We start from the raw sequence: 22404 nt of genomic DNA, 5'->3' as shown, positions 1-22404 counted from the left end.
AATTGCCTGTTTGTTGTCTATAACCTAGAGGAATACAAACATACACATTTGAGCTGGCCTTTCAATAAAAAGGACAAAAAATAACTAAGAATCATTCATAAGGAATATTTTTTAAAGAATGGTTTAAAAATAATTCTGATGCTAAGTGCTTTAATTCTTGCAAACAATGTACAACATATAAAACCTCTCATCTTACAAACTTTAAAAACTTAGAAACAAAACTTTTAATCATTCATTTACAAACACTTCCAAAGAATTTCAATGGGTTTTGAACACAGTATTTAAAATCTTAATTAATTGACAACTCAAATCTGTTTGGGTTTTAAAAAACAGTTGTATGTTAGGAAAGATAGGGTATTACTAGCTGAACTACATTACTTTGTACCACATGTACTATATTATCTTTGCAAAATTAGTAGACTTTGTTGAAATATAAGCATCATGATTTAGTGAGAGCAATTAACAATGTACCTTTTCCATTTAGATCAATGTATTTTTGTGAAGCACTACTTTTCATTGGTGACAACCACTTAAACTCAGTATATAAATCAACTTAATTATGAAGGAAACAATTGAATTGCTGTATCACAAAGAGTTAAATCAAGATTTAAAAATAATGAAAACAATTCCACCATTTTTCTCTGTTATTAATAAATGAAATAAAATTTTGCTTAAAGTATTTTTACTTCAACTTTACCAAATTTTCTACTTTGTTTTATAATCATATGTTGTATAGTAAATATACATAAATTCATACATATTAGTAGAGTACATATGTAAAATTTTGTGTATTTGCAGATGCATCTCCTGGAGAAGGAAATGGCAACCCACTCTAGTATTTTTGCCTGGAGAATCCCAGGGACAGAGGAGCCTGGCTGACTACAGTACATAGGGCCACATAGAGTCAGACATGACTTAGCAACTGAACAACAACAAAACACATGCATCACATTTATGTTTTATGCTTAAATATTTTATTGTCAAAAACATGAAATCAGAATGGTTTAAAGATCACTGATTTAGAGGTTGGTAAACAAAGATCATGGCATCTGGTCCCATCACTTCATGGGAAATAGATGGGGAAACAGTGGAAACAGTCTCAAACTTTATTTTTTGGTCTCCAAAATCACTGCGGATGCTGATTGCAGCCATGAAATTAAAAGACACTTACTCCTTGGAAGGAAAGTTATGACCAACCTAGATAAGGCTATGGTTTTTCCAGTGGTCATGTATGGATGTGAGAGTTGGACTGTGAAGAAAGCTGGTGGCTGAAGAATTGATGCTTTTGAACTGTGGTGTTGGAGAAGACTCTTGAGAGTCCCTTGGACTGTGAGGAGATCCAACTAGTCCATTCTAAAGGAGATCGATCCTGGGTGTTCATTGGAAGGACTGATGCTAAAGCTGAAACTCCAATACTTTGGCCACCTCATGTGATGAGTTGACTCACTGGAAAAGAGTCTGATGCTGGGAAGGATTGGGGGCGGGAGGAGAAGGGGACGACAGAGAATGAGATGGCTAGATGGCATCACCGACTTGATGGACATGAGTTTGAGTGAAATCTGGGAGTTGGTCATGGACGGGGGGCCTGGCGTGCTGTGATTCATGGGGTCACAAAGAGTCGGTCACGACTGAGCAAATGAACTGAACTGAGGAAAGAGAAAAGATGATGAAAGAGATGAGTGAATGAGGATCCAAGAAAGAAGAGACCACAGTGTTTCTAGATACTGAGGGGAAAACATTTTTTAAAAAATGATGAGATTGGTAACAGAGTTATGTGCAGCAGAAAGCTCGGGAACCATGAGGTCTGAGGAAAAGCCTTGGGATTTATGACTGATGATTAGAAAGTTATAGTTGAAAATGTTTTTAGTCAAGTGGCAGGCACAGAAACCAAATTCTATGCAGTAAATATCAGTTAATACATGAGTAGGAGAGAAGGAAAAGGAGCAATAAGAATAGTCCACTCTCACTAAAATTTGGCAGAAAATGAACAAAACAGTGGAGTGGCAGAGTCAGAGAATAGTGTGGAAGTGGGCATAGTAATTGAGACAAGGGAAAAGTGGGAAAGAAAGGGTCACAGTCAGAGAAACAGGCACATATTTTAGAAAGTGGACAAGACATTTTGCAAGGCAATGAGAAAGAAGAGAGATTAACTGACTTTCTAAGAAAAGACAAGGAAAGCTGTGGAAATTTTCAAATAGCCATGATCTCATTGAATTAACTGATTAAATACCATTCTATGATTGAGGAATGCCAGGTTACAACTTCAGCTTGATAAAGGAGGGAAAGATTTTGAAACGTTGTCTATGGATGCTTCACAAGGAACTGAAGTAGAGATCCTCAGATTGCTGAGCAATACAGAGGACCCAATGTCACCAGGCAACATGGATTTATGTCAGAGACAAATGGGAAAATTACAAGACTTTAAAAACAAACAAACAAAAACCAACTAACAGTAATGAGCCACATTTTGGGAAGTGATAGAACAGAAAGTGACTTCTAGGAATTGGCAAAACGAGTGGAATAGAAAATGAAAATCTTAACAACCACAGTGAGAAAACTGTTAACGTGGGTTCCAAGGATCCTTTGGGTAGGAAAACAAGTGAGATAAGGGGGAAGCTAGAAGGAAAAAGTGAACTGAAGACTGAGAGGGCAGAACAGGGCTAAGTAAGAGTGTGTGCAGAGGAGAGTGCTGGAACCCAAGATCTGGATGATGGAGAAACTCTGAGGGACAGTGAGATCCAAGTTCTAACTGTACTTAGAAGAGACTTTAAAAAAAAAAATGAGTCAAAAATAAAGTGCTACAGGACATGAAATGTTAAGTCCTCTGATGTTATTTTGGTAGAGGGATGGCAAAGAGCAGGACAGGAGCTGAAGAGAGCATTGTGAGCAAAGTGGGAAAGGATCCTAGAGATGATGGAGGGATCATACCAAGATTGTGTAAGAAATTTAGAGACGTTGTTGGATGGTGGTACGAGAGCACACTTTATAAAGGGCATGGAGAATGGGGTGTATGAGCAGGAAGAGGTCAGAAAGCAGCCTTATGGGGAACAGCTTTCACAGAAGTGTGGCCAGGCTTGAGGTGAAGAGGTGGGAAGCAGCCTTTGAAGACGACGTCCTGTGTTGGGCTCTTTCACAAGAGCAGGAGATTTTTACATTTTAGCAGCACTTTGGTGGCAAGAGTGCCATTTAACATTTCATAGACTGTAAATACCTGAAGAAATAGATGAATCATACTCATCAAAGCTGTTGCTGGCTCAATTAATAGTATAGCAATGTTTTAAATCAAGTTGCCAGGATGGATGCCTTTCAAAGACCCATGTGAAAGCCTGCATTTTTAATACCCAGAAGGTTAAAATGGTTTCAAATGTAATTTTTAAGAAATGAATTTTAAATTCTTTTTTTAGATACAGAACTATTATATGGTAGATTGCAGTTCCCATCTGCCATCTGCAGCAAGCCTTGCTCTGCTGGACATTTTTCAAATGCTATTCGTATGTCTACTGATTCAAAACTAATTTCACCAAAACTAATCTAAACAAAAAATGTGTCACATAATTTATATTGCTAGAATTTCTGTTTCTCTAATTCAAATTAAGATTAATTTCCGTGCCCTTTGGTCACAAATTGCCCTTACAAAATCTAAGAGTTAGAATTTTCCAATTAAAATAGGAGCCATGAAAGTTATAATAACCATATGAATTAATCATCTTAAAACTTTCAGGAAAGCCAAATAATGAAAAAGAAGGAAATATATTTCTATACAAAGAGCTATTCCTGTGTTCATAATAGTAACGCTGTAAGTAAGCCAACTGCTGTATTTTATAGGGAATGCAGTTGTCACTAAAACAGCAAATATATTCACATGCCTGTCCATTATCTAACAAGTCTAACATCTTTTGAGGGCAGACAGACTTCTCATTTATTTCCTTAAGAATAACAAATGTACAGAGTAGCTGTCTCTTCTGACCTTATTTTAAAATAATGGTATGTTGGTCAAGCATTACCTCAAGTTTCCTTTTCATCTTTGGCTTAATTCATAGAAAATTAGAGTGGCAAGAAGAAGATTGAATTGAGCATGACAGAACAGTGTGAAGAGGTTCTCTGCCCCGAGACTCTGGAGGAAAATTCTTGAAATAATTTCTTTCAATCAAAGTGTTTTATTATATTGAGTTCTTCTTGCATCTATAAACTAGGATTTTATTTTATTTTTTGCCAAGACAGTGGCCAAATAAACATCAAATTAAGATGGTGGAATTGTAGATGTCAAATTACCTAGTTGCCAGTTTTCAGCAGAGGAAAGAGAGAACGATGCAATGAAATATATGAGTACTTATTAACTTCCTTTGGTACATAATATGTTCTGGAAACAGGTCTTTGAAAGTAGGCTTAAAGGTTTAAAGTAGGCTTAGTAATAACTGAAGGATTTCTTTCCCAGAGAGCATGATGTGATTTGTGATATATGATACATGATAAAATCTCTAATCATAGTTCCAAGAAGGATAGTCTCCTTTGGCTCTGGCCCCAGCAAGTCCAGCAGGAAGTGGAGGGCCCTGAAGGTCAGAAATGGAAGACTCTCATCTCTTATCAGGGCAGCTAGGGAAGTAGATACAGGGATCTTTATTTTCCATGGGCTAGTTGTCTCTTTTCTGACCCAAGGGAAAGGACAAGGCAAATAGAAAACCCCAGCTCTTTTAAATGTCTAAGCTTCTGGGTGGTCCTTGGAGCAGGCTGGGATAAGAGGGCTTGGTCGCACCTGTTAACCACAATTAGGCCCAATAGCATCTAAGTGTCAAGTCACATGTGTGCATGCACCTGGGACTGTTGCTGAGGCCCCCAGTCAGCTGCCAGCTCAGTCTGGTTAGTGTGATCCCAGGGAGCAAAGAAGGTGTGTATGGTAGAGGAGGGAAGAGCCCTGGCTGAGAAGGGTGAGCGATACCAGCAAAGGGTCTCAGAAAGGCCAGAGAAGCCACAGCCTGAAGCTCTGGGAATGGAAGGGAAGGTGGGGTTCTAATGGGCTGTCAATGGGCTGTCAGTGGGCATGCATACCACAGGCCTGGGCAACCCCCTTGCAAACAACCTAAGGCTGGAAGGGACTGAAACGGTTTCAGAGATGGTTTATCTTTGGAATCGGACAGAGCAAGCTCAAAAGCATTTTTTTTCAGTTGGTACAGAGAATGTTTTCTTTGCAGAAAAGACAGTTAATCTGTGTAAATGGATGATTGTACGGAAACCTCAAATTATTGTCTGAAACAGAGGACTGTTTATATGGATGATCAACTTTAGATTATTTTTCAGTTGATATTCTTGCTTATTTAAATATTTTCCTCAGAAAAAAAAATACCAAATATTTGTCTCCATTTAATTAAATCTTTATAGTGCACAATGAGAAATTTATTACTTTTTCCAAACAACTTGATAACCTTCTAAATTATTTATGGCGATTCAACAATAAATGAACCAAAGAGAACACATAGTTACTAGAACACAGACTACGCAGAAGATGACATGTTCTCCCGGAGTGATAATTTGAATCTGCATAGCAAACCTATATTTCTTGTGATTAGATTTTTGTCTTTACTTGTTTATTTTAATGTATCAGTTCAGTTCAGTTCAGTTCAGTCGCTCAGTCGTGTCCGACTCTCCGCAACCCCATGAATCACAGCACGCCAGGCCTCCCTGTCCATCACCAACTCCCGGAGTACACTCAAACTCATGTCCACAGAGTTGGTGATGCCATCCATAGGCTTGAATTATTGTTACTTTTTTGTTTTAAGTAGAATTTAATTCCGAGGAATAAAGTTCATGATAAATTTTTTCCTGAATATTTCACATTTGAAATTTATTCTCAAGTATCCCTTGAGTTCACTACCCTGAAGTGAAAAAGTACAGGCAGTGTAAAAGAGAAGTTATTTATATAAGCAGAGAAGGAGGTCATTTTTAAATTCTGTTAAGAGAATGATTGATTTTTTTGCAAAATAAAAAGTAAAGTACATTAAGTGGGATATTTTGCATTATTTTAAGCGTGGATGATGTTTAGTTCCTGGGCCAAGAAGTCCTATGCGGCTTTCTAAGAAAAAGCAAGCCTTATTTGCCCTTGGGGAGAAAAGACACAAGTGAATATAATCACAAACTGGGAATCTCAATGAATTGTTTGGAAAAGGTAATTTTTACCCAACAACATGGCCTAAGGTATGAGACGAAACATAGATTTGAAAAAAAGTCTTTCAATTTTTTTTCCATGGCTGTCTGGTTTAACTTTTCTGGGACAGTGTTTATTTGCTCCTTTCTGTGTGCATGAGAAAAATATCCAATATCTTGTAATTGGATCATTGCTTTCAGCAGGAACACTAAAAGCAGTACTTAAACTGCAAGCCAAGAATAACATGACAAATAATTTAACAGTCATTTTATATTAGCAGACAGGATGCTAATGACTCATTTCTAATGACAAGTTAAATGGAAATTACACAAAATGAACAGGATCTATTTTTGAAGTACTATAGAGTGGTCACAAAGGCCCGGTGACTGCCAGTTCAGATTTATCTGCGTTCCTCTCTATTCTTTGCACACATCTTATCTTTCTCATTTTTCTCGGACTTGATCTTCAGGTTGAAAGCTTGATATCACTGCAGCAGTGCCAAACAGAGGGTTTTATTTCTTCTATTATTGTTAGGCCACAATTTCATGCCTTGGGAATATGGGGCCACTGTTTATACATACTCAGTTCTCAGGTTCTCACTTTCCCTGACATCACCATTATTTGATTTATAATTTCCATAGGTAGTGACTGTCTAACATGAATCAAAGAAATATATGAGACGTTACATAACACAGTGTTTGCAATGATTGCAACAATAAATTCATTTAAAAGCACAGGATTTGTGATATGTTTTTTTAATGGATAAAAGAAGTTAAAATATGAGTGCCTTTCAACTATATAATAAGCTTTACTATTAAGAGTGAGTGGCTATCATTCTTAACATGTGAACATGTAACTGTGTCTTAGCCATTGATAAGCCGGCTTCTTTTTCTTTAAAAGTCATAAAAATTGTCTGTATTTTATTTATGCATTTTTTTTGTTTAATTTATAGTTATTTAATACTATATTTAAATCCCAAAATAAGGACTAAAAATAGTAAAGACATCATTTTTATTTTAGGTGGATTTCTATTTTAATCAGAAGATAGATATTAAACATGAAGCTAACTGTTGTTTAATTGTATTTGTGAAAATTGCATTTCAGTAGAAGTAAGAGTTTCTCAAAGACTTGGAAAAAATGTTGCTAGCTAATGACTACATGGTGATGAAAAATGTGTAGGATCTCCAGACTTAGTAAAATCCATGAGGAAGCATTTGTGAAGAACATTCTAGGTGAACGAAATAGCAGAGTCACAAGACGAGAAGGTAGAGGGGTGGGGTCATAGAGCTAGAAGGCTACTGGACATAGAGAAAATAGAGGAATCAGCAGATCTGAGGTCTCAATGAGATCCAGAAATAGCCCTGGGGACAAAAGCACTCTTGGAAATGAGAACATTGGATGGAATAGAGAGAGACACTGGATTTGAGCATGGGAGATTAGTGGAGAAAGGAGGACGTTTAGTGATTTGGAAAGTGGAAAATGTTCAGGTTATGTCAGATTTCAGATGTGACTCTGGAAGTGAAAGGCTAAGGAAGAGAAATGAAAAGTTTATTTGTAGTAAGGAGATCCAGTGAGGGTGCTGAAAGGAATATTTTTGTAGATATGAGCATCACTTTTGATCGTGGGGCTTGAAGAGAAATAACCCAGTCTTTTTATGAAGAATGAACTGTGACTAGAGATTAGTGGACAGATGGTACCAACAATAAAGGAGATAGTGCATAGCTGGATTGCAGGAATAACCAAGCAACAAGGATTTTTTTGTAAGGAGCTAAGGATATCCATTTATTCAATCTTATACTCATTTAAGGGGAGGGCATGGCAACCCACTCCAGTGTTCTTACCTAGAGAATCCCATGGATGGGCTACAGTCCATAGGGTCTCACAGAGTTGGACACAACTGAAATGACTTAACACACACAAACTCATTTAAAATATTCTACACACCAAATTAACATAAGCACTAGGGGACAGAGCATCATCAACCTGAGGGTATCTAGGGTATTAGGGTATGGAGGAATAGGCAGCCATTGTCATTTGCAATGGAAGTGCTGTCCTTAGTGAAGAATGGAGTTATAGTCAAGGTTGGAAGGTAGAGACAATGTTCTGAAATGTATGTGGTGAAATTTGCAAACCATAGAGCAAAGTTGTGAAGGCACAGTGGAAGAACTTGAGAGAGAGGAATGAAGGAGAGAAAGCCATGGGGGCAGAGCAAGAGGTGGGGGCTGGGGGTTGGGGGGTGGGTGGTGGGTGGGGTGAAGAGCATTGGCACTGAAAAATGGAGCATTATGGGAATTTTACTGTAGCACAAAATCAATACCTGGGGATGGTTTGAAGACTCAGGGACCTGGAGGGAAGGGCTAAGTAAACAGGGTTTAGAGGACATCGTGGCAGGATTAGTAGCTTAAGAGATGAGTACCTCCCTTTTCATTCAGACCTGGGAACAGGAGCTTGGCTGTAATAACTAAAGCAAAGAAGAGCTTGGAAAGCTTCAGTGAGCGTCACTAGAAGAGATCAAAATGTTGGTACTGTCTCTAGCAAAGTGTGGTTCTTAATTGTTGAAATGCTGATATATAAAATGTTCAACCTGCCCAGAGGTTTGCACGAATAAGCTCCAGGCTTTTGTAATAATTGACCCATTCTGATCAAGAGTTATTTTCTTTTCTCAGCCTTTCATGTTAAGCTTTCAGGTTTAAGAATTTTATTTAAATTCTGCATTCTTCTCTGAAGTCTGGGATATACGTTAGTTACATAAATTGCATTAATTTTTCTAACATTTTCTCCTCAGTGTTTTAATGTCATCAATTGAATTTGGTATGAAAAAGCAGGAAACTGCATTCCCTCTTGAACCTAATTTACTGCTTAATACTTCTCAGTACTAAGTACCATGATTTAATACTCACCTAATAACTTGAGATATTAATATATTTTCCAAAGTAATTCAAAATCAGGAAAGTTTTTTTTTTTTTTTTCAAAGCTATGAGGTACTACAGGCTTGAAAATATTTTAAAAATTCATATCAAGTGATGGATTTAGCTTTTATGGGCTGTGGATGAGTCAAATATAAATAAGTACAGTGGCTTAGTTCTAGTTAATAAATATCAATATTCAAGCTGTGATCTTTGAGTTGTCCCCATAGTACCATCAGGATTCCATCTTTTGTCATTAAATTGGCCAGGCTTTTTGGCAAAGGTTTTGGCCAGTGTCAGCGTCAGGAACCTCATCTGCAATGTGGGAGCTGGTGGACCAGACCCAGAAAGAGGTCCGACCCCATCCACAGCTGCTGTCCCTACTAAGAGAAAGAAGTAGAAGTAAAGATAGAAGAAACTGAAGAGTCTGATGATGACATGAGCTTTGGTCTTTTTGACTAAACCTCTTTAGTAACACATTCAATACAAAGCAGAGCTCTTAAAAAAAAGAAGAAGAAGGAATTTGAGAATTATCAACAAATGACTTACTGTACTCTTTTAATTCTCTGCCTAAATAGTTGGCAGAGATCCCCAACTTCCAGGATCTAATGTCTGATGATCTGAGGTGGAGCTGATGTAATAATAATAGAAATAGAGTATGCAATAAATGTAATGCACATGAATCATCCTGAAACCACCCCCCCTCACCCTGGTCCATGGAAAAATTGTCTCCCATGAAACCAGCCCCTGGTGACACAAAAGTTGGGGATGACAGGTTTAAGAAATTATAGTTGAACAACTTAGAGTCTGAGATTATTTATATTTATGTTTATATTCTCACAATGTTCCCAGTATCTGGGATACCAAATACAAATGGTTGTTGGATGTACCAGTTATCTTTTGTCACACAATGCTGTTCATTCACCAGAAAAACTTAGTGGCATCCAAATAAAAACACATTTTTCATGAGGTTCTGGAATTCAGCTGACCTAAGTTAGTTTTAGCTGATCTGGTTGGGTTTGACCAAATATTTAAGACTCTTCTAGCCATTAGTTGTCTCAACCAGGATGACTGGGGTAACCTGACTTTAATTTCTGTCCTGTTCAACCTGCAGAAGGCTAGTCTGGACATGTTCTAACAATGTAGGGGAAGGACATCAATGAGTAAAACCAATTGTGCAAGCATTTTCAACTGTGTGTCACATGTGTCAATTTCCTGTTGGTCTAGCAAAAGTAACATAGACAATTCAAAAGTCAGAGTAAGAAGGCAGTGCAAAATCATACAGGAAGGACATGGATACAGAGAGGAGCAAGAATTGGGGCCATTGGTAAAACTGGTCCATTGAGTGAATACATGGATCAACAAGTGATGGAAGAGCCCTGGACTAATGGTTGGGAGTCATATCCCTGAGGCTTAGCATTGTTCATTCTGTTAATTTGGGTATATTGTTTAATTATGATGGACCCTAATTTCCTTATTGGCTCTTCCCAAACTTTAAAAGCCTTCGATTCAAGCTTGTAATGATGTTTTAATGAATTTAATGCTGTATACAGTCTATAAGAGGAACCTAAGGAAAGCTGTTCATTATCCTACTCTTTAGTGAACCAAAATGGCTAGTGTGGATGGCCAAAACTGATGGGCTACTTTTGAATTCATGAATCTCTGAATGTTTTGTTATCATATCCAAACTGAAAAACTTCTAATCTGAATTTCAGTAAGCATCAATGTGCTGAAAATTCAATTTCTTATTTAAATTGAAAATTCAATTTAGTGCTTGCTCCTATCTGATGAGGCTAACATCAAACACTATGACATTTCTTATATGTGAGATATGTTTTAGAGTCCATTGATGTTTTACTTTAATAATTCATTGTTATGATGAATTACCATTCTAAAATTGACTAGAGGAGCTTTGTCATACTTGGATAATGTTGATAAAAATGTGGGTTATTTTAAAGTAAATATTGTGATTAGTTTTATAATATAAAACGTGTAGATAATACAGAAGTGAAACTTGTTCTTCATTATACAATACATAATTATGTAACATATAATGAAAGCCTGCATTACTAAATTATTAAGATTAAAAATGAAGTAAACAATATTTTATAAGCTTCATAAGAAGAAAGTAATGTCCACAAATAGGTTTTGAAGATAACATTCTGTGTCTGAGAGGACTTGTTACTTGAATCACTTAGATTGCCTCAAAAATTCGACACCTAGATTACCATTATATTGATGAAGATATAATCTGTAACCCACTTTGACATATGGACTGTTTGATTTCAGATATACAGAAATAACTCGCCATATGATAAGTATCCTTGTCATGCACTGGGAAGCATTTATTTTGGACTGATAATTTACTTGTAAAATTAATCACTCTGGTCTGTGTCATTTCAGAGTGTCCACGTAGACAGATCCAAGAAACTGTATTCAAATCAAGCTGGTATGAACTCAAAAGTACCAGCTGGTTGTCAAAATGATTTGTCTGATCTGGAGAAAGAGAAGAGAAAAACTGAGGCAACTGCAGTAACAGGTACCAATGCAACCACAGGTTGGTTAAGCCTGTGATACTGGTTTTAACTGCCTTTATGACAAAGGCAAAATGTACAGCTTTAACATGATACTGATTTTAACTGTCTTTATGACAAAGGCAAAATGTACAGCTTCTTATTACCATTTTGTTTGGAGTATATGACTCAGTCAAAGCAACAGCCCTAACCTGTGAATCTCACTGAAATTTAGTTTTAAGTGAAGCATAATATTAAACACTCACATTGACAAAAGATCTGTTCGTTGTTTGCTGTTATTAGACTTTCTTCTCATTTATGATTTTCATGCCCAAGGAAGAGTTTTTATTCTAATATTGCTTGCATTATCATGACAATAATATTGCTAAATGTTTGCTAGATTTAACAAGAAGGATTAATAGCTTGAGAAGAGGTCAAGATAATTGAGATGCTTTTAATTTTAAAAAGTGTAAGATGGGTAGCCTAATGCAGACTTGAATTATAATAGTTTAGTTTATAGAGACAGTGTTCAGATATTTTTCATCTCTACTAAAAGCAAATCAAGAGCAAATGGACTTGTCAAGAAGTTGATAGCATTCAATTAAGTTACCCAGACTAACTTCCACATTGTGGAAATCTGGAATAAGTTAGCAAGGGAAATGAGAATTTTCTTTTTTGGCAATATTTTTAAACACACCAAAGAAGCTCAATTTCTATTACACTTTATCTTTGAAACTTCACATTTCGTTTGTAGAAAAATTGAAACTGTAATTATGCTTAAGCATATGGTTTGTTCTTTTTCCCTCCTTATTTGATTTTATAGCCAACACTCTTTTTTCCTCCAAGGGCATGTAAAAGTCAAAATACTAGATATAAAGTCTCTGAAGTGTTTCTGCTCAAACTCTGACTGTGCAATCTGGGTTCTTTCATGTAGTTAACTTACTGGCTTCTGACACTCTTAAAAAAATATCCCATAGAGCTTTTCTTATTACCTTTTCATTGACTCTTTCTGAATGATAAAAATGAAATTCTGTAAAGGGCTTTGAAAACCATGCATATTGCAATTCCTCCAAATTTCAAATACTAACCAAGTGTGACTATAAAAGAAACAACTACTACAGCAAAAACTGGCTGCAGTGTGCTGAGTCTCAGGCTATTATTAATTCATTGGAAACTGTTTTTTTCCTTAAGATTATGGATCCTAAAAAGTACCAGATAACACAATTGCTGAGATCAAAGTTTTTGTTTCAATCATTGGAAAACTTATTATCTGATCTTCCCCTGTGTGTGAATCTTCCTGGGATGCTATATGACAGTTCCAGGTTTGTGCTGTGAATGAATCAGTGCAGAGTATGATACAGAGTATGATACAGGGCAGGAACTGCTTTGAGCCTATTGTCTGTTAGTGATGGTTTAAGAAAAGAGAGGACCTGGAATTAAAGTGATGGTCCTAGGCAAGTGAGACTTACTAACTTTACTCAAGAGAGTAAAATGAAATCTGCTTTCTTACATTAATTTCAACAAGAATTTATTTAAAAACTACACAGTATATGTATCTGGGCAATATTTTCACTTGCTTTCCCATTTGAAATTACAATAAATTGTAGAGTCTATCTTCATTGTGAATTATAATTGTATGATGTGTTAGTAACTCTGACGTGTCCAACTCTTGCTACCCCATGGACTGTAGTCCACCATGCTTCTCTGTCCATGGGATTCTCCAGGCAAGAATGCTGGAGTGGATTGCCATTTCCTTCTCCAGGGGAATCTTCCCAATTCAGGTATCAAACCCAGGTCTCCTGCATTGTAGGCAGATTCTTTACCATCTAAGCGATCAGGGAAACCCCTATGAATCTATACTTAACATTTAAACTCCTAGAGGAGAACATAGGCAAAACACTCTCCGACATAAATCACAGCAGGATCCTCCATGACCCACCTCCCAGAATATTGGAAATAAAAGCAAAAATAAACAAACGGGACCTAATTAAAATTAAAAGCTTCTGCACAGCAAAGGAAACTATAAGCAAGGAAAAAGACAGCCTTCAGAATGGGAGAAAATAATAGCAAATGAAACAACTGACAAAGAATTAATCTCAAAAATATACAAGCAATGCCTGCCTTTTATTCCAGAAAAATAAAAGACCCAATCAAAAAATGGGTCAAAGATCTAAACACACATTTCTCCAAAGAAGACATATAGATGGCTAACAAACACATGAAAAGATGCTCAACATCACTCATTATCAGAGAAAGGCAAATCAAAACCACCATGAGGTACCATTTCATGCCAGTCAGAATGGCTGCTATCCAAAAGTCTACATGCAATAAATGCTGGAGAGGGTGTGGAGAAAAGGGAACCCTCTTACACTGTTGGTGGGAATGCAAACTAGTACAGCCACTATGGAGAACAGTGTGGAGATTCCTTAAAAAACTGGAAATAGAACTGCCAGCAATCCCATTTCAGGGCATACACACCGAGGAAACCAGAATTGAAAGGGACACATGTACCCCAATGTCCATCGCAGCACTGTTTATAATAGCCAGGACATGGAAGCAACCTAGATGTCCATCAGCAGATGAATGGATAAGAAAGCTTTGGTAAATATACACAATGGAATATTACTCAGCCACTAAAAAGAATACATTTGAATCAGTTCTAATGAGATGGATGAAACTGGAGCCTATTATACAGAGTGAAGTAAGCCAGAAAGAAAAACACCAATATAATATACTAACGCATATATATGGAATTTAGAAAGATGGTAGCCTTCACCCTGTATACGAGACAGCAAAAGAGACACAGGTGTATAGAACTGTCTTTGGGAATCTGTGGGAGAGGGTGAGGGTGGGATGATTTGGGAGAATGGCATTGAAACATGTATATTATCATATGTGAAACAAATCACCAGTCCAGGTTCGATGCATGATACAGGATGCTCGGGGCTGGTGCACTGGGATGACCCAGAGGGATGGGATGGGGAGGGAGGTGGGAGCGGGGTTCAAGATGGGGAACACATGTACACCCGGGGCAGATTCATGTCAATGTATGGCAAAACCAATACAATATTGTAAAGTAATTAGCCTCCAATTAAAAATTTTTTTTCCAATTTTATTTATTTATTTTTTTCAAATTGAACAGACTAAATTTCTTTAAACAAACTTACTTATACTCCAGAGTCCTTTAAAAACTTAATAGCATTTATACATTGAAGGTATTTGATTTTCTTGTAACTAGCACTTCAAATGCAACAAGCATTTGAAGCAACAAGCATTTGACCCAACAAGTAAAACTTTCTACAGTTCATAACTTTTATAAATAAAATAAATTAAATGTACAGTGAATAAGTTCTCTGAAATATTTCAATATTTCTGCAGGTTTAGTAACATCGTAAAATACATTTCAAGTAAAATTCACAAATCTAAAAACCTGTTAGGCATTTTTAGGCGTTTTAAGATGGAAATGAAGACCAATGTTACATCGTAATATGCCAATTACAAATAGTACTTCAAATAGCAAATATTACAGTTTGTCCCAAACTTTAAAAACTATTCATGAACTCAACACTGAACTATTGATGGCTATGAGAATTGTTTCCTAGCCTTTTTGAAAATTTCAACCCATTTACGTTTAAGGTAATTATTGATAAGTACGATCCCGTAGCCATTTTCTTTATTGCTTTGGGTTCAAGTTTATACACTCTTTCTGTGTATCCTGTCTATAGAAGATCCTTTAGCATTTGTTGGAGAGCTGGTTTGGTGATGCTGAATTCCCTCAGCTTTTGCTTGTCTGTAAAGCTTTTGATTTCTCCTTCATATTTGAATGAGATCCTTGCTGGGTACAGTAATCTGGGCTGTAGGGTATTTTCTTTCATCACTTTAAGTATGTCTTGCCACTCCCTTCTGGCCTGAAGAGTTTCTGTTGAAAGATCAGCTGTTATCCTTATGGGAATCCCCTTATGCGTTATTTGCTGCTTTTCCCTTGCTGCTTTTAATATTTGTTCTTTGTGTTTGATCTTTGTTAATTTGATTAATATGTGTCTTGGAGTATTTCGCCTTGGGTTTATCCTGTTGGGGACTCTCTGGGTTTCTTGGACTTGGGTGATTATTTCTTTCCCCATTTTAGGGAAGTTTTCAACTATTATCTCCTCAAGTATTCTCTCATGGTCTTTCTTTTTGTCGTCTTCTTCTGGGACTCCTATGATTCGAATGTTGGAGCATTTAACATTGTCCCAGAGGTCTCTAATATTGTCCTCATTTCTTTTAATTCATTTTTCTTTTTTCCTCTCTGTTTCATTTATTTCTACAATTCTATCTTCTAGTTCGCTTATCCTGTCTTCTGCCTCTGTTATTCTACTGTTTGTTCCCTCCAGAGTGTTTCTGATCTCATCTATTGCATTATTCATTGTCTATTGACTCTTTTTTATTTCTTCTAAGTCCTTATTAAATCTTTCTTCCATCTTCTCAATCCTTTTCTCCAGGTTATTTATCTGTAACTCCATTTTGCTTTCAAGATTTTGAATCATTTTCACCATCAAAATTTGAAATTCTTTATCAGGTAAATTCCCTATATCTTCTTCTTTTGTTTGTGTTGGTGGGCAATTATCTTGTTCCTTTACTTGCTGGGTATTTCTCTGCCTCTTCATCTTGCTTATATTGCTTTGCTTGTGGTGGCCTTTCCCTCTTCTTGCAGTTTGTGGAGTTCTCTTTATTACGTAGTTTCTTCGCTGTGTGTGGGGTTGGACGGGTGACTTGTCCGGGTTCCCTGGTTAGGGAAGCATGTGTTGGTGTTCTGGTGGGTGGAGCTGGATTTCTTCTCTCTCCTTTAGAAGACAATGGGCTGCTTTTCTGGGAGCCTGATGTCCTCTGCCAGTATTCAGAAGTTGTTTTGTGGACTTTACTCCGCGTTCAAATGTTCTTTTGATGAATTTGTGGGGGAGAAAGTGGTCTTGCCATCTTATCCCTCCGCCATCTTATTCCTTCCTCCCCAGAACACTGGATTCTTATATTCCACTTGGTCGTGGAGTATCTCTTCCCAGCTGCTCCAGCAAGGTGCAGCCACTGTACCTTACCTTGGACGAGGGGTATCTCCTCAAGGCCGCGCCTCCTGCTTTGAATGTAGATCAGCTCCTCTCGGCCCTCCGGTGCCCAAGCAGCCACCGCCTCCTGAACGTGGTACAGCTCCTCTCGGCCACCGCCCTAACCCTGGGCACGGGGTAGCTCATCTCAGCCACGATTCTGCACGTGGTAGGTTGCCCCGGAGCCGGGCGTCTCCCACATCTGTGCCGCCAGAGCCGGGCGTCTCCCGCGTCTGCGCCTGCGCCGCCGGAGCCGGGCGTCTCCCGCGTCTGCGCCTGCGCCGCCGGAGCTGGGCGTCTCCCGCGTCTCAATTAAAATTTTTAAAATAAAAAAATTAAAAATTTTTTTACTGTACTTTGAATGAGTAGCTCATCTGTGAATATTCGTTAATTACCTGATAGTTCAGGATGGACAAATCATACTCTTTCTGAGTTTCTCCTCTTTTTAAATTTTGGACACAAGCCAGTCATTTCCTAAATTCTCTTCGGATGAGAATGGCAATTACAGAGTCTTTGCAGCATATCACAGAGAAAACAAAGCAAAACCAAACAAAACCTTATTAAGACAGGGGAGCTGCTTCTCCAGTTTTGCTCCTTCTGGACACCCAGATCTTATTCTTTCAGTTAGGTGAAGTGGAACCATTTCAGATCTGTATCTAATAATTATACTGAAGGGAATTATTTATTTTGAAATTCAGTACAAACGAGTAGAAGATTTGCTCTAAATGGCTGAACACATTGTGTAATGAGAGTTTGCTCTGTTGCGGCCGGGAGCACAGGAAATTCTACCACAGGATCGGTGCTGTCAGTCCCAGCTCCTCTTCACTTAAGAAACTGATGAAAATTCCTCACCAGATCTCAAGGGTGACATTCCTCTCTGGATCCTCGATTCACTCTGGCTGTTCGACAAGGCCCATATCTTATTTAGGGAACATCGTTATTAAGTCTGCACATTGTTTTGTCCATAAATTACCAAAAGAGCAGTTCTCTGAAAGTAGGATGATTACATAGTTAACTTTTGGATTCTGGCACCGGGGAATGGCCACTATGCTGCTGCTGCTGCTAAGTCGCTTCAGTCGTGTCCAACTCTGTGTGACCCCATAGACAGAAGCCCACCAGGCTCCCCCGTCCCTGGGATTCTCCAGGCAAGAACACTGGAGAGGGTTGCCATTTCCTTCTCCAATGCATGAAAGTGGAAAGTGAAAATTGAAAGTGAAGTCATTCAGTCACCTCTGACCCTTAGCGACCCCATGGACTGCAGCCTACCAGGCTCCTCTGTCCATGGGAGTTTCCAGGCAAGAATACTGGAGTGGGTTGCCATTGCCTTCTCCAGGCCACTATGCTACTAAACGTTAAATATTGACTACTGCATTCACCAGCTGTGTACCAAAAACAATTTGCTAACATCTCTATCTCTTTATTTGTAAAATTGGGTTAATAATAGTGCTATACTACAGGCTATTTCAATGACTACATTAGATAAAATAGGTTAAAATTAGTATGCCTGCATGCTAAGCCGCTTCAGTTGTGTCCAACTATTTGCAATGCTATGGACACTAGCTGGCCAGGCTCCTCTGTCCATGGGATTCTCCAGGCAAGAATACTGGAGTGGGTTGCCATGCCCTCCTCCAGGGGATCTTCCAAACCCAGGGATTGAACCCACATCCCTTAAGTCTCTTGCATTGGCAGGCAGGTTCTTTACCATTAACACCACCTGAGAAGCCCAAAGTTAGTATAGTACATAATACATTCCGGTTGAATTATGGCTATTATAATTAATGCCTGCATATTTATGAGTTGATGGCTAAGGAAAATTTTGCCTCTTGACAGTATATTTTGCAAAGTGCTGGCTCTGATCACTTGATATGGCTCTTATAGTCTCTGAGTTTCTGTCCACAGTATTTCCCTTTGAGAACTCTATCCTCTTGGGAATTTCAAGGTCTCTATGCATCTTATGTCCATGGAAAGTGATTAGAAATCTTTTGGAGATGTGTCACTGAATCCTCTGAATCTTTGAAGCAATGCGATCCTACAGAGACATGGAAGCCTTGAGCCTCCCTAAAGGACCCCTCCCCTTCCTTACCTCAGCTGCAGTAGCTCAGGAAGAGCACAGTTTCCCTGGTTAATCAGTGACAGCACTATTTTTGAAGAGATGACATGTGTTAATTGTAAATGTTTGTTTCGAGCTACTTGTTTCATGTCCAGTTTCCAGGGTGGACTTGCATATGGAAAGTTTAGTGAGAAGTGCTTTGTGGAACAACACATAGATTGAGGAACGAAAGCAGGTTTGGACAGACAGAGAAGTGAAATCATAATAGAGTCACAAAAAAGACCTCAGCTGATGCACAGGGAACTGTGGAACTGGTGTGGCTCTTCTGAGTTGTCCTGTGTTAGGACAAGGGGGCCAGGTTTTCATGGCCCCTGCTTCAGTCCATCATTGGGTTCAGCTGCTTTTGGAAAGGGGACATGACTGTGGGCAAGTGGCTTCCTTCAACCCGGGCAAAGTTGTTTGGTATCAGAGGATTATCATTTAGTTGTGAGAAGGATCTGGTTATTGTGTTCAGTTCAGTTCAATTCAGTTCAGTCGCTCAGTGGTGTCCGACTCTTTGCGACCCCATGAGTCACAGCACGCCAGGCCTCCCTGTCCATCACCAACTCCCGGAGTTCACTCAGACTCATGTCCATTGAGTCGGTGATGCCATCCAGCCATCTCATTCTCTGTCGTCCCCGTCTCCTCCCACCCCCAATCCCTCCCAGCATCACAATTGCAGAGATTGCTTCTGGTGATCTGACTGGCTGAACAGAAAGATGGTTTTCTTTTTTCCTCTTTATATATTTGGTTTTACCCTACATAAATGTTCTCTATTGAGTAAATTTTATACTCTCCTGATCAACATTCTCTAATGGAATTTCCTTGCTTTGGAAGCTCCAACTATATTCTGATTATCCGACATCTTTATATTAAACCCAAGCCGTGACTCATCCTCCATTAGTTAGATTTGTCAAGCAGTGACAAGATCCCTGGGCCAGAAAGCAAAATGCAGGTACAGTAAGGTCTAATCCCAGCACTGTACATCCTAGCTGTACAGCCTTTCACAGGACATTTCATTTTTCTGAATTATATTTTCCACATCAAAATATGAGATGCCTCAGGTAATTTTGATGTCCTTTTAGTTGTGATTAGACGGTCTTTTCTGATATCATAGAGTCATGACACCATGATAAGTTAAGACTTTCATCTCTAAGTTAAGACTCACATAGAAACAGTTCACCACATCTAGAAACATACTTATGGTAAATTAAACAGATAAGAGGAAATAAGTTTCATGGAAAAACTTTTCACTAAGGTCATAGCAGAAGCTAGAAAGAAAGAATGGATTTATAAGAAGATAAATGTGGAGGCCCTGGACTGCTGCTCATTTTTTTAGGATTGACTGTACTTGTATCTGGTGTTGGCTTAGGGATGGTTTATAAGAAACATCACAAGGTGATGGGATTCATTTGAAGCACTATTATTTGTTCGAATGATTTTGTCCAATTTTGCCTTCCCAAGATTTTTTGTTCTACATAGAAAGTTCATGCCACTTTTTAATATTAAAAAGTTTTAACAAAATTCAAAAAAATAGAAGATAAAGAATTTTTTATATTGAGCTTTAATTTAATGTTAACGTTTACTCTAAACTTCAGTTTTTATATGTTGGGAATCTAAGCATAGGAAATTCTCTATAAAACTATTTGAGAATTAAACAAGGTGAGGGTTCCATTTTAAAGACCTTGACTGAATGACTGAATATATGTTATTTAGAGGTAGTCATCTTAGAAATAATAAAATATATCCTTGTTTTTCAGTTTTATTAAATGCAGACTTCAATAATTCATTGTTATTCTAGAGAATATGTAATTTTAAGCACAATAATTACTTTTACTCCTAAAGACTAGAAAATCATTGTTTAAGATATCAGATAATTTCAAACTGGTAATCCAAAAATCTGGTATATCTTTTGTCCTTCTACTTAACATCGTGCAGATTTTTCATAATATAAATATAATATAAACAAAATAATGAGACCAGTAGAATTTCTCTCATGTCTCCAGGGAGTACTGTTTTCAGTTTAGAAATACTGAAAGCCTAAAGTAAAACATTATAAGTCTGCTCTTCTTTTTATAGCAACCTATTAATATTTCCCTCTTTTTAGAAGGTTTAAATGTTGAAGAATATACTGGAAGGAGAACCCACAGTCATTTCTTTCTTTGAACAATTCTGAAACATCATTTCCTATTAGGCAGTTGTGTGAGTACTGACAGCCTTGCCCCTCTTCTTCCCTAGAGATCAATTTATTTCCTGCAGTGCTTGCTCTTCGTGGAAAATCTTACTTGTCAGCCTTCACCAATGGGAGATCTCATCAGCAGAATGTTAATTATAAAAGCAAAACTATATACCATATCAAAAGGGATAAACAGTTCTTAAGGCAGTGAAACCTTTTTGTTTTCTTTTCTCTCCACTTTATTCTCTCTTCAGACTGTGCCTCAGTAGGAACATTATCCACTGGGGAAACATTCTGCAAGATGGTGGGATATAGAGGAAATGTGAAGGCTTTGCCACCAGACAGACCCAAGACTGAATTCTAATTCAAAGAATGTTGAATTTCTTTCGGATTTGGTTTCTTTATCTGTAAAATTAACATAAAAATGCCTGCCTCATATGAAATTATATAATGAGACTGGCAGAGAGTAGACACTAGAAAATTATTCACATTATCATAGTCTTCATTTAGCACCTACTGCAGATTGACTTGTATGGCATAATAGTAATCATGTCACATGTTAATCTATTCGAAATTTGAAGAAATATATCTTTCAGCTTTAGATGTTAGGCATATGAGATGAAGACACCTTATTGAGATGGACTGTTTGAAGTTTTACTCATTTCCTTTCTCTTCTCATCATCACTCACGCTTTTCATGATGCTCACTAGATACTTATGAACTTTTTTACTTTTTTTTTTCAAAAATTAGTTCTTAAAAAATTAAAAGGTGTTTGCTAATAGTTTTAGACCTATCTATTCAGGTTGGAAACTGTGTTTGATTTTATTAAAAGTTAATTCTCTAAAATTGTCAATTTCTGCTTGCTTGCCTCTCAGAAACAAATTTTGGTGAATTAAGTCTTGGAACAAAGAAGATTATAAGCAAAGACAGTGGCAGTAAAGTAGAGATAAAGTTGAGAGATACAAAATGAAGAAACAAAATCAATTATTTTAAGTCCAGGATGATCATGCTTTCAGTAGTATGATTACAATTAACAAATCTGTTTAAGTGTATTCACTTTTTTATTGTTTCCCCCACATGGTTTTATAATTTGTGTATAACATTAGAAAGAAAACCAATTAAAGCAAATGTATCATTTTTCTGTGATAAAATAGGAAAAAGATGTCACAGTGAAAACTCATAATAACTGAGACCTGATACAGGGCTCCTACAGGAGACCGGAGCTCTGTGCACAGAGCAAAGAAAAGTACTATTCTTTCAAATGGCAAAATAATATTTTTCTTAATGACCAGTGACAGTATTTTTAACTTGGGTAAAACCAGTCCCTTGGACTGCAAGGAGATCCAACCAGTCCAAACCAAAGGAGATCAGTCCTGGGTGTTCATTGGAAAGACAGATGCTGATGCTGAAACTCCAGTACTTTGGCCACCTCATGCGAAGAGTTGACTCACTGGAAAAGACTCTGATGCTGGGAGGGATTGAGGGCAGGAGGAGAAGGGGACG

General features: G+C 37.7%; 1 protein-coding gene across 5 annotated transcripts in view; it reads left to right on the top strand.

Moving 5' to 3' along the window:
- Positions 1-22404, top strand: part of THEMIS (thymocyte selection associated) — a 242128-nt gene that overhangs the window by 201474 nt on the left and 18250 nt on the right. For 3 of the 5 annotated variants that reach the window (XM_088840738.1, XM_088840734.1, XM_088840735.1), the window contains one exon: positions 11449-11584. The exons of 1 other annotated variant lie outside the window; for it this stretch is intronic. In XM_088840738.1, coding sequence (XP_088696864.1) covers positions 11449-11584 — 136 coding nt within the window. Of the gene's footprint in view, positions 1-798; positions 8338-11448; positions 11585-22404 lie in introns of those variants that run through there. One more of the 5 variants, XM_088840736.1, reaches the window with a different exon arrangement.

Source organism: Moschus berezovskii, chromosome 10 (genome assembly GCF_049115385.1).
Source record: "Moschus berezovskii isolate FMDL1 chromosome 10, NW_MosBer_1.0, whole genome shotgun sequence".
NCBI lineage: Eukaryota > Metazoa > Chordata > Mammalia > Artiodactyla > Moschidae > Moschus > Moschus berezovskii.
Note: the sequence above shows the minus strand (reverse complement) of the source record. Positions and strands in the feature narration are given on the sequence as shown.